The sequence below is a fragment of the Perca fluviatilis genome, chromosome 23 (genome assembly GCF_010015445.1).
Source record: "Perca fluviatilis chromosome 23, GENO_Pfluv_1.0, whole genome shotgun sequence".
NCBI classification, from domain to species: Eukaryota; Metazoa; Chordata; class Actinopteri; order Perciformes; family Percidae; genus Perca; species Perca fluviatilis.
This window is the reverse complement of record NC_053134.1, coordinates 6,945,384-6,962,296: the sequence shown is the minus strand read 5'-3', so window position 1 is coordinate 6,962,296 and position 16,913 is coordinate 6,945,384. Positions and strand designations below refer to the sequence as shown.

The 16,913-nt window shown below is 41.2% G+C and overlaps 1 protein-coding gene across 2 annotated transcripts in view; it reads left to right on the top strand.

Annotated features, from left to right (window-relative positions):
• Nucleotides 1-202: 202 nt before the first annotated feature.
• creb3l2 (cAMP responsive element binding protein 3-like 2) overlaps nucleotides 203-16,913 on the top strand; it is a 35,784-nt gene continuing 19,073 nt past the window's right edge. For both annotated transcript variants that reach the window (XM_039792201.1, XM_039792200.1), the window contains exon 1: nucleotides 203-817. In XM_039792201.1, coding sequence (XP_039648135.1) covers nucleotides 719-817 — 99 coding nt within the window. In that variant the 5' untranslated portion in view covers nucleotides 203-718. The remainder of the gene's footprint in view (nucleotides 818-16,913) is intronic.

Sequence of the window (16,913 nt, the reverse complement as noted above, 5' to 3'; positions counted from 1 at the left end):
TACAAAGAATCATTTCCATCCAGGGAACATCACAACCTTATTTGATTAATTTTAAAAAGTTTGAATTTACAGCAAATGAGGAGTGGCGTCTTTATTTTGAAATTCAAAACCGGAAAATCTAGTTTGTTGATGTTAGAATTTGACTCTAGTGTCATAAACAGCTGGAACAGATGAATCACTTCACATGTATAGGCTACGCTACAATTAATCTCCAGTGCATTATATTGCATTTATATTATCAGTCGTTCCCGCTTGTGTAGTTTTCTTGAATTTCTGGGCTTGATTTCCCTATTTTCTCAGTTTCTCTGTGACTCCGCCCATGCATTCCTGTGTGTCTGAGCTGTGAGGAGGAGGAGGAGGAATGAAAAGCAAAGAGAGGCTGCAGAAAGCTGCCTGTGGACGCTGAACCAGCGAGGAGATGATTAACAACAACAACAACTCTCATCCTCAATCTGACTGCTACAGCTTTCTGACATAACTAACATTTAGCCCCAAAGTCTAAACCAGCTGGACGCGTTTCTATTTCTTCTTTTTTCTTTTCTTTTATAAGTCCTTGGGAACTTTTTTTTTTTTCTCCCGGAGTTGGAGCTGTGGAGTTTGGTTTCCAGTCCGACTGCATTGCAACAAAACCGCCGCCGCTGTTTGCGCTGCTTTTTCTGCCGCAAAATCAACAAGAAAACGAGCCAGAAGAGCCGAGAGAGTCTGCGAGGAGGAAATCATGGAGATCCTCGACAGTAGTGAACCGTTTTTACACTGGGACAGGAACCTCAGCGAGCTGTCCGAGGCTGGAGAGATGGACAGTGTGCTGTACACCAACGTAAGTGATTGACCAGGGATGGAGGGGGCTGGTGATTGGCTCTGCAGCTTCTTAGCGGTAATCACCTTTATCTCACTTTGATTGAGAGGAGGGGGTGTGTGTGTGTGTGTGTGTGTGTGTGTGTGTGTGTGTGTGTGTGTGTGTGTGTGTGTGTGTGTGTGTGTGTGTGTGTGCGTGCGTGTGCGTGCGCGTGCGTGCTTGCGTGTGTGTGGGTTTTTTCACAATATTAAACGCTGTGTGTGCAGAAATAGATAAGAAGAAATTAAGAAAATATGTATCTTTTTAAGGCAGTTCTACCAGCTACTTCCCTCACCAAGAGGGTGTGTGTGTGTGCGTGTGTGTGTGTGTGCGCGCGCGTGTGTGTGTGTGTGTGTGTGTGCGTGCGTGTGTGCGTGTGTGTGTGTGTTACCCGGCTCTCCATTCACAACTTGAGCCTTGAGGTCCAGGATGCAACTTAGACTTTTTCTCTGCCTCATTTTCCCCCTTTTCTTTTCTTTTCTTTTAAACATTTTTTTTTTGTTTAAACAAGATGCTGACAAAGTATTCAAAATAACAGACACGTAAACTTATAATGCAAACAACAATTTAAAGATATATGAACACGGGGGAGGGGTTATATAAGAGGGAAAACTCCCCTGAACTGAACTTTGTTTAGTCTTGGACTGCATCATTTAATCAATATAATGGCAGGGACAAAAAGTGGATAAAGGCCAACAAAAGTTCCCAAAGTCCAAGGTGATCTCTTCAAATTGTTTGTTTTGTTTAGCAGACATAAAAACCCCAAAGATATTCAGTGTAACTCATTTTTGGATCATATGAAGCAGAGAAAAGTAGCACAAACTCACATTTGAGAAGCTAGAAATGGAGAATATTGGGCCTTCAAGTCATTGAGATTAAGATGTGAACATTAGAGTGAAGACCCACCTGAACTCACTTTAGGACCGCCACTAACAGTTTTTTCTTTCCATTAACCGATTACTTTAAATGTCAGAAATAGTGGAAAACCTCCCTGGAAAGTTGCCAGAGTCCAAGGTGTCTTCAAATTATCTGTTTTGTTCAACTAACAAGTCCAAAACGCAAATTTATTCAATTCAATTTACCTTACATAAAAAGTAAATGTAAAGTAAAGGTTGCATTTAACATGCATTTGACATTTGGGACGTTCAGAGAAGGTTAGGAGCTCAGGAGGTAAGAAAATGTTTCCAGGTGGGATTAAGTTTCTCCCAAAACATATTTGTGGTTGCAAATGAGTTGTATAGATAAACGTAATTTCTAGGAGACTGGGTTAAATGTTTGGTTTAAACACAGTTTGGAGAAGGAAAAAAAATCAAAAGTTCATGTGTAAGATGTTGCCATGAGGCAGAGATACTAATCATGATGATACCGCTTATCTTAGAAATAGGTTAAACACACATCTACTCAATAAAACTGCTTTTAAATGGCCTTTCGCCTTTTGTTATGTAACTTGAAGTGTGTGTTCCAGCCATATGTCTGTCTGTGGACCGAGAGGAGAGTGTGCGAGACGGAGAGAGTGAGACAGAGACTGTGTGTGTGTGTGTGTGTGTGTGTGTGTGTGTGTGTGTGTGTGTGTGTGTGTGTGTGTGTGTGTGTGTGTGTGTGTGTGTGTGTGTGTGTGTGTGTGTGTGTGTGTGTGTGTGTGTGTGTGTGTGTGTGTGTGTGTGTGTGTGTGTGTGTGTGTGTGTGTGTGTGTGTGTGTGTGTAGACGATGGGAGGGAGCGTTTGGTTTACAGGGGAAAAATCCAGCTGGTTTGCAGCATTGGAATCAGACACCACAGAGGCCTACTGAGTCCTGAGACCGAGACAACATACACACACACACACACACTTCTCTATGAAATCCTGCAGACAGGTAAAGACTTGTGTTGTTGAAGCTTCAGAGCGTCCAAGCTGTTTATGTAGATCCTTTTAAACAAGTCCTCAGGCTACAATTCGTGTCAAATACCAGCAGTATCGGACCAGCGAACTGCAGCTGCTGTCGTCGTCTTCGTCTGTTACAGGATTTTCTTGGGGGGGGGGGGGGATCACATGGGAAAATGACTGAATGACAAAAATGTTCCAGAGGAAATGATAAATAGCAGCTGCAGAATCTCAGTTATGGAAAGCACATTTACTCAAGTACAATTTTGAAATTCTTGTGCTTTACTTAAGTATACTTCTACTCCATTACATTTCGGAAAGAAATGGCGTACTTTTTACTTTACTACATTTATCTTACAGCTTTAGTTTTTACATGAACATGATACGATGATATGATGCAGTACTGTACTACTCATCTACCCAATACAACAATATAATGCTCTGACATGCATTTGTCAGTGATAAAAACAGAATAACATAATATTCTTTAATAGTAACCACTTTATACCATGCACATTTACCAGCCGAGGAATGTTTCTAATGAAAGTTGCATTATGGGAAATGCAGTGTTTTTGGAGCTTGACTCAAACTAAACACTAAAATCTTGGCCTCCGATGCTTCGATCCATCATGTCGTCAGTTATGATAACGTTATACTCGCTAAAATATTTACTGAGGTCTGGGAACACGTCGGTATTGCTTTAGCGAAGCCAGATTACTTATGAAAATAAGTGCTTATGTTTTGGCTAATCATTGGGTAGTATTAAAGATGCATTCACCTCATGAATCAAAATGCATTGCTCTTTATATTAGCTGCCTTTTAATAATAAAAAAAAGTGTCAGTATTCGTGTTAATATCTGTGATTCTGACTTTGCATTACCTGCTACTGGATCGAAACCATTTTGTGGTATCATCCTTCCACTTTACAGTGCACACCTACGGTAGCTCAAAAGTTGAACCAAAGTATGTTGGTGTTTAATATAAAGCCTTGCACCCCCACACACACACACTCATACCTACAGCACACAAAGGCCATGTTGTGTTAAGCAGCATACTAAGATGCTCTTGTTAGTGTAGGTGAATGTTCTATATTTAGTAAAGTGTGTGTGTGTGTGTGTGTGTGTGTGTGTGTGTGTGTGTGTGTGTGTGTGTGTGTGTGTGTGTGTGTGTGTGTGTGTGTGTGTGTGTGTGTGTGTGTGTGTGTGTGTGTGTGTGTGTGTGTGTGTGTGTGTGTGTGTGTGTGTGTGTGGGACGCATGAAGACTGCAGTGTTTGAATCAGGCAGCTTGAGAAGCAGACTGGACTCTTTGTTGGCTCTCACTCTCGCTCTCTCCCTCTGGGGGTTTGTTGACTTGAGATTCCTCCCAACAATGTAAAGCCTCTCAGTCGGTAGCACGTGTGGGATCCTCAAACCTGCTTCTCTCATCACTCCCTCTCTCTCTGTGTGTCACCGCTGTGTGTAAATATCATAATCAAGTTATTCAGGTTGTAGAATAATAACAATGCACTAGCGTGAAGGTGGAGTTTCTCCTTTCAACTCCGTTCATCCACGCCTAAAACAATCCTTCTTGACGTCGTCCTGACGTAATAATAGACCTGTTTGCGTGGCATGACGTACGGTATATCCTTTTCATGAAGGGTAATCATGCACCAGGACAGAAAGTCAAATCAATCAAATAATACGCTTTGTTTTATAAATGCATATTGGGGGGATTTGATCACAAGTGGACTGCGCTAAATACACAAGCGTGAACTAGAAGGGAACTCAGACAGCGCAGACTTTCGCCAAGGCATTCCTTATCGCTCAATGTCAATGCAGTGTGAAATTTCGACACCGCGTGACACAGCACAAATCTCCAAATGTTAACCAAAGTGAAAAATAATGACCTGTATCTGCCCCGTGATTCGGATCCGCTCCAAAATGTAACGGGTTCCTACTTGGCCCAAGCTACACCCTTCCACTAATGAATCCATGAAGTGTGTGTAAAGTCATTGATTGATGCACTTGGAAAGACTTGGATTCCTGTCAGACAGTTCGGAAAAAAAGGCCTAGACATCAAGAGCGAGAGAGTGGCTTTAAACTTCAAAATGCTATTTCATGCACTTGCACATACTTGCGTCTTCCAAAAAGCTAAATAAAGTCTTTAAAAAGCCTCTTGGATCAGCTGGGAAATGCATCGTCCAAAAGCTGAAAACAGCTGAAAACAGTTTTTCTGACTTTTTAGAGCTACGTGGTTCTCACAGGACAGCAACGCTACAAACATATGATGATCTTATAGAATATGATGCATTGCTGTAGATACCCAACAGCATATAAAGGAATTAAAAGTAGCTCAACCTTAAACATCTACAGCAGTAAAATGTAACATACCCATTAATGCAGCAGGAATATTAATCCAGAAACATCAGATATAATAGGAGAGCACTGACAGGGAACATTAAGTACTTTTTACTTTTGATACTGTAAGTAAATTGTGATAATACTCACATACCTCTACTTAAGTCAAGTTTTGAATGCAGGACTTTACTTGTAGTGGAGTATTTTTTTTCCACAGTGTGGTATTAGTGTTTTTACTCAAGCAGAGGATCTGAATACACACTCAGCATAGAGTTATTTCATTTAACAAGAGCAAACACACATGGAGTCGAAGGTAAACATCTTGAGCCATGTGCTCACAGTGCAGACCCTGTTCTCCGTCGGGGCAGGGCATCCTGCTCGCCAGTGGCCTCGCTCTGTCTCTCTCTGAATGGTCCATGTGTCTGTTGTGTCAGTCTGTCGGCAGAGACGGTCGTTCTCAGCACACACACACACACACACACACACATACATACAGATAATGCATAAATGATGACATAACCAGTCACATTTTCATGCCAATCAAAGGTCAAGTGTCTCTGTTATCAGTATTTCATACTCACGTTCCAGCAAGGGATGGAAGAAGTATTCAAACCCTTGACTTATACTAAATGTACTACTAATACCAAATTGTGAAAATACTCCACTACAAGTAAAAGTCTTGCATGCAAAACCTTACTGAAGTAAAAGTAAGTATTGTCCGCAATATTTACTTTAATTGAAAGTAAAAGTACTTAATGTTCCCAGTCAGTGTTTTCCTGTCACATGATGTTTCTGGGTTAATATTCCTGCTGCATTCATGTGGATGTTATATTTTACTGCTGTAGATGGTTAAGGTTATGCTCATTTGGACTCCTTATTGGGTAGTTTAATCTACAGCAATGCATCATATTCTATAAGGTCATCATATGTTTGTAGCGTCGCTGTCCTGTGAGAACCCCGTATCAACACATCTGGAGGTACATGGTTTTCACTGGACAGGAAGCAGATGAATTGTAATGGGGAAACCAAAGCTGTCACACATGTGGATGTCAGGCAGCTAAATGAACGCTCCCTGTGTATGATAATGAAGCGCACCCAGTGTTTATTACTGCAGGTGTGGTGCCGGATCTTCAGGTCGGTTGACTGGGAGTTGACTGTGTGAGACACACTACAGCTAAATGAGTTATTCAGCTAATTATTACAGACCCAGATAACCTACTGTGATACGTATAATGCACAAATTGTATATTTTTGCTGCTTGTAGAAACTTAGTGTTTTTTTTTTCTGCTCCATATAGTCCACTGGACAGGAAGGCTTGTTTGAGAGTCTTACTCTGGGTTATGAATGAAAGTCGTTTAATTGGCTCCCTACTGGACGATGTAAATTCTCAGAGTCAAGATATGCAAAAGAAATATAAAAGTGAAAGAGTTGTACGCTCTTCACATGGCAGCAGTTGGACAGTACAGTACAGTACACATGGACTTTAGAGTTTGACTTGTTTAATGGGAATCATCAGGTCAACATTATAATTTGTTCAACACTGTTTAGTGCTAACTAGCAAATGTTAGCATGCGTTTACTTTAAAAGTTAAACATTTTAATATATGTTGACATACTTTAGTAAAAGTTAAGTCTGGTCAATGCAGGGTTGCCTACATTTTATATGACACATATATGGTTAAATTCATATTTTTAGCGAAACGTTGAGATCATACGTATGCGTTTCAAAGTTTTGGTGTCTTGCGGCAACGGGAAATCAGGACTTCGCGTAAACATACACGCCACTTTCTAAAGCCAAGTGGCGCATCATCTGTACCCATTTTGAGCTATCCGCGTGTATGTCTACACTGTATATAGCAGACAGGTTGGGTTTAGGAAAACAATAACCGGACGGTTGGGTTTAAGAAAAGAAGAACGGGACGGTTGGGTTTAGGAAAACAATAACGGGACGGTTGGGTTTAGGAAAAGAAGAACGGGACGGTTGGGTTTAGGAAAAGAAGAACGGGACGGTTGGGTTTAGGAAAAGAAGAACGGGACGGTTGGGTTTAGGAAAAGAAGAACGGGACGGTTGGGTTTAGGAAAACATTAACGGGACGGTTGGGTTTAGGAAAAGAAGAATGGGACGGTTGGGTTTAGGAAAACAATAACAGGACGGTTGGGTTTAGGAAAACATTAACAGGACGGTTGGGTTTAGGAAAAGAAGAACGGGACGGTTGGGTTTAGGAAAAGAAGAACGGGACGGTTGGGTTTAGGAAAACAATAACAGGACGGTTGGGTTTAGGAAAAGAAGAACTGGACGGTTGGGTTTAGGAAAAGAAGAACGGGACGGTTGGGTTTAGGAAACGTGACACGCGGGACACGATCCCCGGTCTCCTGGGTGAAAGTCCTGTGTTGTTTGACCATCCACCACCCCAACCAACCTCCTTATATTATGCGGATTTTCGGGCTTTCATACTACTCGCTACCATTCTTTTCTCAGGAGAACTTGGCGTAAATTGACACGCAATCGCAAGGTAATGTAAGTCAATGGAGGCCAAACCGCGTTGGTACACACGCTAAAAAGCGATTTATACGTCTTGATAACACGCCAAAATGGCATACGAATTGGCGTGTCATACATACGCCACTTATTGAGATCAGTCTGCTTGCGGTCTAAAGGCTTCTTCTGAGATTTTTTTTTTTTACCCATAATGTCTTTGGCAAACAGTATCTGCCTTGCATGGCAGCTTCGCCACCATCAGTGTATAAATGATGTGTGAATGGGTGCACGAGAGGCAAATTGTAAAGCCCATTGTCCGGTAAGGTAGAAAGGCGCGATATAAAGGCAGTCCATTTACTCTAATGTACCTCTTTACTCACTTTGGCGTTGCTTTTATCGGAGCCATCTTGCTGACTTGAACTCTTTTGGCTTTAGAAAGTGACAGCGGGTCTACACATGGTGTGCACATGGACTCATGAAGGACACATTCTTCCCTTTTTCCAAATCTGATGCAACTTTTCTCCTGTCTTTGAAAGTGCACTCAAGTTTTGCTGTAGGCAGGCGGCCATTTGAGAGCAAAGCGAAGGTAGTAATCAGTGTGTGAGGGATCATTATGGAAAATCCACAGGAGCCTTCGTTCTCGGAGGCAAAGCTAAATTTACCTCCTCTCTCTGTACTTCTGTCTGTCACTCTCTTGATTCTGCATTTCCCCGTCCCCCATCTGCCCCCTCTGGTTTTGCTTTAGGCACCATAAAAGGTTTTAAATGGATGTGTGGGAGCTTGTGTGAGCGTGTGTGTGCGGTTAGCACGGGTGTGAGCTTAATGTCCCTGTGAGTAGCTTATACACCCAGCCCTGAAATGAGCCTGGAAGCAGTTTTTGTATAGTGAAAATGCAGCTAACTCACCACTCTTTCTTTTTTTTTTTTCTTTGGACCTATAGCAATGTTAAAAGTTACCGAGGTTGAAAATTTAGCTATAGTTCATAGTTTTGGGACAGGAAATCAAATATCCATTTTATAGGCTTTAAAGTTGCAGAATCAACAGAATTTCATTTTTGGGGCTTTCTGTATGAGCTTCAGTGTTGGAAACATCAAAGTGTTTAAAGCCTGTAAACTGCTTATTAAACAGTAAGGTGTATGAGCTTTTTTTTTTTTTTTTTATGGATGTTGCAGCTTATATCCTGACTCATAGTGTACAATCAAGACCACTTAAAACAGAAACCTCCATCCGCTGTCTAGTTAACCTTTCACCCATCTTTCCAGCCCTCCTCCTCATCCCTCACTTCTCCAGGGTGAGCTGACAGTCGGTACGAGTCGGCTCCTGTCCAAAATGCCAGAAACTTCTCCATCGCTCCCAATTCTTTCCATTTTCCTCTTTCCTATAGCTGCTTTTTAAGTTTTTTTTAATTCAACTTTTTGAGTCTTAAATGGTCATACACACTCCCAACTCTCAATACTCCCTCTATGCATCACTTTCCCCACTGTTAGACTTGTGATGATGTAACTACCCTTCTGTACACAGTTTTTCCTTATTTTATTTGTCAGAAAAACCCTCAACTTTGACCAAAGTTTGGACCTCTAGCAAATGTTGGTGACAAAAGCACTTTCTCCAGCTAATCAGTCAAGTTCGAGTGTAACAGGACCAAATGTCTTTTGGGCCAATTTGGGCTGAGAATTAGCGTCACTTGGCAGCACACGGTCCAACTTTGGGGCAGTGTCTGCACTTGGAATTGATATTCTTCCTGGCAATCCGCTGCAACCTTTTTGCCAGACAAGAACATTGATATTTCTGGAAAATTCTGCAAAAACACTGGAATATGATCAATAAACATGTTTTCTTTTTTTGGTCCAGTGACAATATTTAAGCCATTCTTGCAAATAAAACTCTTGGTTAAGGTTAGGGAAAGGTTGTGGTTGTCAAACGACCATTGCAGGTCTTAGACGGGACTCAAACTAATTCCTAGGAATACTGGGGTACGTGCCTGATTTGTGCTGCTGTTGGCCGCCAAGCATCAGTACCTATTTGGGATACTGTAATACTGTAATGTGTTGTCATTGTTTCTGTTGGATCGCTTAACATCGCTGTTGGTGTGCTTTGCTGTATGTTAAACTTTGACATTGATAAGAAGGGAAAGGAGAATGTTGATGTCAAATATATCGTAAACAAACGGTCTATTGTGGGAATAGACAGGGGAGATCTGACATCTGGCTGTCTCAGCGAGGTGGTGGCAGTTAAAGTGATGGTTCGGAGTAATTCACCCTATAGGGTCCTTTGCACCATGACCTCGAGCCAAACACCCCCCCAGAAGCTTTTTTCACCTGGGTCTAACATTGGGAGAGTTAGCGTAGAGTAGCGTTATCAGCTGAATAGCTTAGCGCAGAGGCTAATGGACCCACGTTTGTATCTCGTAAGTTACCCCACTAATAATGCACGAAATGATACCAAACATCTACAAGTAGTACATATAGGTTATGCACTCATAAAACGATGGATTTGAAAGTTTGTAAGTACACCAGAAGTTTATGTAAATAACACTTGCCTGCTTGCTTCTGCTCTCTGCTGTTGTTGCTGTAAGACGAGTGCTTAGGGCTGTCTACAAATTACAACACCGAAAAGAGATGCAACAAAATTATTTATTAATTTAACTTTTTTTTTTTTTTTAAAGTAAGTGCTGTAGTATAACTAGCAGGAGACAAGTAATAATTGAGGTAAGTTTGGAGACATTACCTTATTTAATCATTAAATTAATAAGTACTTTTGTTGTAACTCTTTTCGGTGTAGTAATTTGTAGACGGCCCTAAGCACTCGTCTAACTGCAGGTAGCAGCAGCAGCAGCAGCAACAGAGAGCAGGCAAGTGTTCATAAACTTCTGGTTGTACTTACAAACTCCAACCATCGTTTTATGAGAGCATAACCTATTTGTACTACTGTAGACGTTTGGTATCATTTCGGGCATTTGTATTAGTAAGAATCGCCAGATACGATGGGTCCATTAGCCTCTCCCTACGCTATTCAGCTGATAAAGCTTACTCTCGCATTAACTCTCCCAATGTTAGACCCAGATGAAAAAGCTTGGGACGGGTGTGGTTGCGCAGGCATGGTACAAATCATCATCACTTTAATAATACTGCCTTTGAGTAGCAGGCAGATGGTAAACATACTTAGATACAAAATATTGCAAACATGACTTTTAATATGTAATAGAAGTGGTTTCAACATTTTGACACCTGTATAGGCGAAATCCCACTTGGCTGGTGTCTGCAATCCTCTAAAAAGGACAATTCTCCATCACACCTTTTCTCTCCCATGAACCTTTTCATTGGAAGAGACATGAACAAAGTCCATTCATCCATGCAAAGTTGTGTGTGTGTGTGTGTGTGTGTGTGTGTGTGTGTGTGTGTGTGTGTGTGTGTGTGTGTGTGTGTGTGTGTGTGTGTGTGTGTGTGTGTGTGTGTGTGTGTGTGTGTGTGTGCCTTGACATTCAAACATGCGTCTACTTGGCAAGCATCTGCCTCAGGAATTAAGATCAGAGGCGTGCCCAAACAAGTTTCCCGGAGTGTTTGCCTTTTGCAGGGATTAAAACGATCTCAATGGGGTACTGAAGATCGGCATTGACCCACTTTTTACCCAGAATCCAGCAGGCGGGGGAGTCAGGATTGCTTCAGTGAAAACGAGTTCTTCACTGATCTTGACAACAAATGTTTGGGGGATAATCCCGCAGCTAACAACCAAACACAATGAAAGCACTCAAGAGAAGACTGATAAATTGAGTTGAGCTTAGCTTAGCTTTCTCCAAATCTTCTGACATCACATCAAGACGGTAATGCCTTGACGTGATTTACAGAAGACACTTGTTGACTTTAAGTGATTTCAAGTTGAGAGAGTTGATGGCAATGAAGAGGAGAGAAGGAGAAGTTTGTGTTGGAGGAAAAGATTTCAAAAGTACAAATGGAGAGCTGGAGAAAGCTAGCGGGGGTGAGGGAGTTCACTTGTTGAGTAACGGTGTGTGTGTGTGTGTGTGTGTGTGTGTGTGTGTGTGTGTGTGTGTGTGTGTGTGTGTGTGTGTGTGTGTGTGTGTGTGTGTGTGTGTGTGTGTGTGTGTGTGTGTGTGTGTGTGTGTGTGTGTGTGTGTGTGTTAATGGTACTTGATGACCAGTCAGTGCTAGAGTGCAGAGATGGAAAAGGTTATTTGTGTGTGTGTTGTTGCCCCAGTTTATAACAAGCACACACACTCAGGAGAGATGGAGAGTGAGAGACAATCAGAAGACAGCTGTGCTTGTTTTTAACACAAACAGTCTCAGCTGTGTTTGAGGACAGGAAGTATAGAGTTGTCCCAAACAGAGATTTGGTGATACTGTACGTATGTTGCCATACATTTATTCCCATAATATAGTTTAGTTAGTTTAACTGGATCTGGAGCTTTCAATCATACCAGAATGTGATCAAAATGTCATAAATATAAAAGCATAATATATCAGCCTAAAAATATAGTTTTTTTTTCAAACCAACCCTGGTGAAGTCATTGTGTAACATCTGAAGGGTCTGTGTGTGTGTGTGTGTGTGTGTGTGTGTGTGTGTGTGTGTGTGTGTGTGTGTGTGTGTGTGTGTGTGTGTGTGTGTGTGTGTGTGTGTGTGTGTGTGTGTGTGTGTGTGTGTGTGTGTGTGTGTGTGTTTGGATGTGTGTGTGAGGGGGGTGGGTTGTACTCTGTAAACGGTTTATATTATTCCAGAAATTGAAAGACTATGGTGACCTGATATAAGACTGGAATGTGTGTGTGTGTGTGTGTGTGTGTGTGTGTGTGTGAGATTTTAAACTTTTGGGAAGCTCCAGGAGCCAGACAGGATTTTACAAGAAGGGGGGGGAGACCTACAAAGAGGAGAAAATTACACCATTTTCCATTTGTCATTTTGTGGGTCTGTTTTTCTTTATCTTCTCTGTCTGAGGCCTCTTCTGTTCATCTGTATAATTATTCAAACCACCCTTACACTGAACAAACTCCATAAACGTTGCTCTCGTCTACCTCATGTCTATTTCAATCTAAAAATATATTTTAATTATAAAAATTATATATATAAAATAAAATTATTTTTTTTAAATTATTAAAAATTAAAAAAAAAATTAAAATTTTTTTTTTTTTTAAATATTTATATTTATATTTAAATCTTAAATCTCAGACTATACTGATATTGCACTATTCCTTCCCTCTCTTCAATTGTTATTGTATATTTCTTGTAAATTTGTAAATTCTATTGTAGTGTCATGCTGTATACTTAACAGTATTTTTTTTTTAGGTATTTTTTCTTACTGTCCTTTCTGTTTATTTTCTTTATATGTTAAGTGAGTGTTTGAGAGCAAAGATTAACCAGAGTCAAATTCCTTGTTTGTTTACGCAAACCTGGCCAATAAAGCTGATTCTGAACTTACACACACACACACACACACACACACACAAACACACACACACACACACACACACACACACACACACACACACACACACAAGTCTGTATTACTATCTTTGTGGGGACATATCATTGACATAATGCATTCCCTAGCCCCTTACCCTAACCTTAACCATCCCAACTGAATGCCTAACCTTAACCCTTACCCTCACCCTAACCATAACCTAATTCTAACCATAGTCCTAAAACCAAGTCTTAACCCTCAAACAGCCCTTTAAACTCGTGGGGACCAGCATTTTGGTCCCCACGAGTGCAGAGCTGTGCAGACCCCACAAGTATACTGTAGTCCCCGGTTTTTGGACCCCACGAATATAGTAAAACAGGTACACACACACACACACACACACACACGTACACTCTAATATCAGCAGCGTGTCCGCCAGATAGCTGCTGACTCATAGATTTGAACTTTGACTCGGGATCTCTTTGTCTCCGCTGTGGCACTTCCTATTTTAACCCACTTCCTGCCGTGGCTCTGCATACATTCTGACTTCTTTTAATCAAGCGTGAAACATTAATGGGACTGAAAAGAGGTCGAGGGCCGTGGTGTTAAACAGGAAATGGGCATTTTAGGTTAGGAAGCTGGCTTGTAATGGATCTGCTTTGATTTCTGTCCCATTCAGCCGTTGTGTGTGTTAATGTCTCCCTGCCCTCACCCTGTGGGTGGAGAGTAAACACACGCAGCCCTGCTGGATGTCACGCCTACTGTTGTTCTCTCTCACATCCTGCTGTTTACATCCATTAACCATTACTCCACCCCTATCACAATTCTGTTTAAAGAACAAAGTCAAATACATGATCATATCAAGGCAGATGTTGTTATTTTTTTGTATATTTAGGGTCTTTAAAAATTACTATTTTAACGCAATATTTTGTTTTGCATTTAGAGTATATTGTTAAACTCTACTAGCCTGAGAAGCCAGACCCACATCCAGATGTTGGGTCTGGGAACTCAACATTGGCAGGGCTCAATCCGAGGGGCGGGATAAACGGTTGTCTTTCAAATTCCCTCTGCACGCAATGAGAGCGCTACAACCAGGCAGAGCAACGCTAGTTGATAGAGTAAACTTTTGCCGTATCCGGTCGGCAAATCTCCGAACACATCTTCCTTTTTTAAGAATGACTTCAGTGCCATTCTTTGTTCTTTTCTCAAAGAAAAGCTGAACTCCAAGTCTTCCAGAAGACCGCTGTTCCCAGAAGCAGCAGCCATAAGCCCCGCCCACCGACTCCATACACGATGTGATTGGCCTGACCAAAGTTGCCTAGACTGACCCTGGCTGCAAAATCAATTTGCTGCCGCTAGGGTGCGTCTAGATTTCTAGGCTAAAACTCTCCAGCAAAACCTAGAAATATGAAAACATATTTTTCTCAATTCTATGCTTTCTGCATGCGTACATTTCCTTGGTCATTTTTCGGGACAAAGCCATACCTCTGACTGAAGTATCCGATTAGTCACTGTGACCTTTGACCCCGCTCAGAGAGGAGAATCTGCCTTAAGGGTTGGCTGGGTGAAGTATCCACCTCAGTGCTCACCAGGAATATGTGTGGGGATTGATCAGGGCTACAACTAATCATTAACTAAGTTATATTACAAAAAAAAAAACAGGCAGATTAATAATGAATCTAATCATGTCAGGATTTCCTTGGGAGCTAAAACTTGCAGGAGATTCTTTGCTGCTTTTTTTCTCCCCCCTCCGTTTTTCTTCTTTTCCCTGGTGCACCCATGGTGTCCTTGGTTAGTAGACAGGTTTGGTAAATCGAGCTGGAATCGATGTCTAGAATCTAAGTCGGGGAGCGTGTGGGTCGTACTTTTATCCTTGTGAGAAGCGGTTCCAGTCTCCTTTTTTGTAATGAGGACATATCTGTGAAGCGAGGTCACTCCTGCCGGCTGAGATGAGACATTACGGAACGAATGATGTCAATAAGACGGCTGTGTTTTTTTTGTGTGTGTCTTGCATGTGGAGACACATAGCTACAGACTGCGAGCAATGTGTTGGAAATGATGATGTTACCCTGTTAGTACTCCCACAGTCCAGACATGCAGCCTTGGTGCTGGACTCTCCTGCAGTCTCCACTCCACCCCCCCCCTCCCACCACCACCCCCCACCTGATAAGACGCAGATAGCACAAGTCCTCCAAGGCCTGTGATTTGTCTCATTATGCTGACACAAACAACTTCAATGCCACAGCCTCAAGTCTCAGCGCTGTCACAATAATGATAAGTGGTTCCAGACTGATATATCGTCCTGTTTACTGTCAGGGTTATCGAACGCAAACACATAATGGTTGAAGTTGTTTTAAAGAGATTTGTTTTGGCTCCTTACGGTGCAGATTGTGTTGGGTTTGATCGCACATCCCTTACTTACTAATCTTTGAGCACTGAATAGCTGTTTTTATACATGCCAGTTGGTTTGTTGGTTCAGCACTGTCCTGTTCTTCCAGAAATTGAAAGACTTTATCATATGCATGTTTGCAAATTTCTGTTTGGGAGAGGGTGTTATTTTGAGGGACGCACCGGTCCGACACTGATATTGGATATCAGGCCCATACTGACTCGAATAGCTGGATACACCTCAAGCTAATAAAAGTCCACTGATGAAAGGCTGCTTTTTGATTTGGCTGACAACTCCAAACAAGTTTCTTCTGAGGCTACCCTCAGGACAAATGTTTAGTCTCATGTGGGCATATTGACTATACATTTTGACATGAATAGGAATTGGAATAAAAGACTAAATATCTGTATTTTTTTTTTAAAACCTCTTGGATTGAAAAATGTTTTTAGGTCAAAAGCTGCCGGCATGTTTGATGCACAAATATTGGTATGAGTATTAAGGATTGTATTGAGAGCCAGAAAAAGAATCCCTGCCGCTCTGCAGGGAATGTTCCTCTCTTTATAGAGTTTAAACGACATTTGAAAGCTTACTTTTTCACTCTGGCTTTTGATCATCTAGGAGTGCTGGGTTAATGATGTGATAGGATTTTAGTAGTATTTACTAGTGGCAAGGTCCAGAATTTAAATGTCTTGAAGATTGTTTTATTTAATTTTTTGTACAGCACTGTGGTCAACTTTTGTTGTATTAATATGTGCTTTATAAATAAATTGAACATTGAACATAACGTTTCTACACATGTACTTCAGCTGAGTGTTAAATCAGCTTGCACACATTGTTAGCATTCCAGCAGATACTTGCTGCACTTCTGGCTTACAGCTGCAGGGGTGGGAAGCAACTACAGCAACTGAGGTTAAAAAAATGTACATTTTGTGACATTAATAATAATTTGTTATCTTATAAGTGTTTTTGGGAACTTTCACCAGAGGGACAGAATGGTGAGAATTAGCTTAGAAGGCGAGGAACTGGATTTTTCGAGAGCCTTAGACCGGCTGGGAAACTGAGGAAGAATGACAATAATAACATCTCAACCTCTTCAGTGTCAAAATACCATTGAGCAAATCCATTCAGTTCTAAGAGTTACTACATAGAAATACCCTGGAGCTGGACTTAATTTAGACTGCAAAAATAAGCTGCAACAAAACTGAAACTGAAATATGTTTTTAATTTTAGTACCAAGGCTTACTTCTCTTTCTCGACTTGTTTCCACTGCCTTCAGGTCTGTGCTTCAATGTTTATTATGCATTAGGGCTGGGCAATCTATCGATATCACATCATATCGATATCGATATATGAGACTAGATATTGTCTTAAATTTTGGATATCGTAATATGGCACAAGCGTCTTTTCCTGATTTTTAAAAAGCTGCTGTGATGTGATATTCTGAACTTACCAGACTGTCTATTATTTGCCTTTACCCACTTAGTCATTATATCCACATTATTGGTGATTATTCATCAAAACTCTCATTGTGTTACACACAATATCGACTTCAATGTATTTGGTCAAATATATTGTGATATTTGATTTTCTCCATATCACCCAGCTCT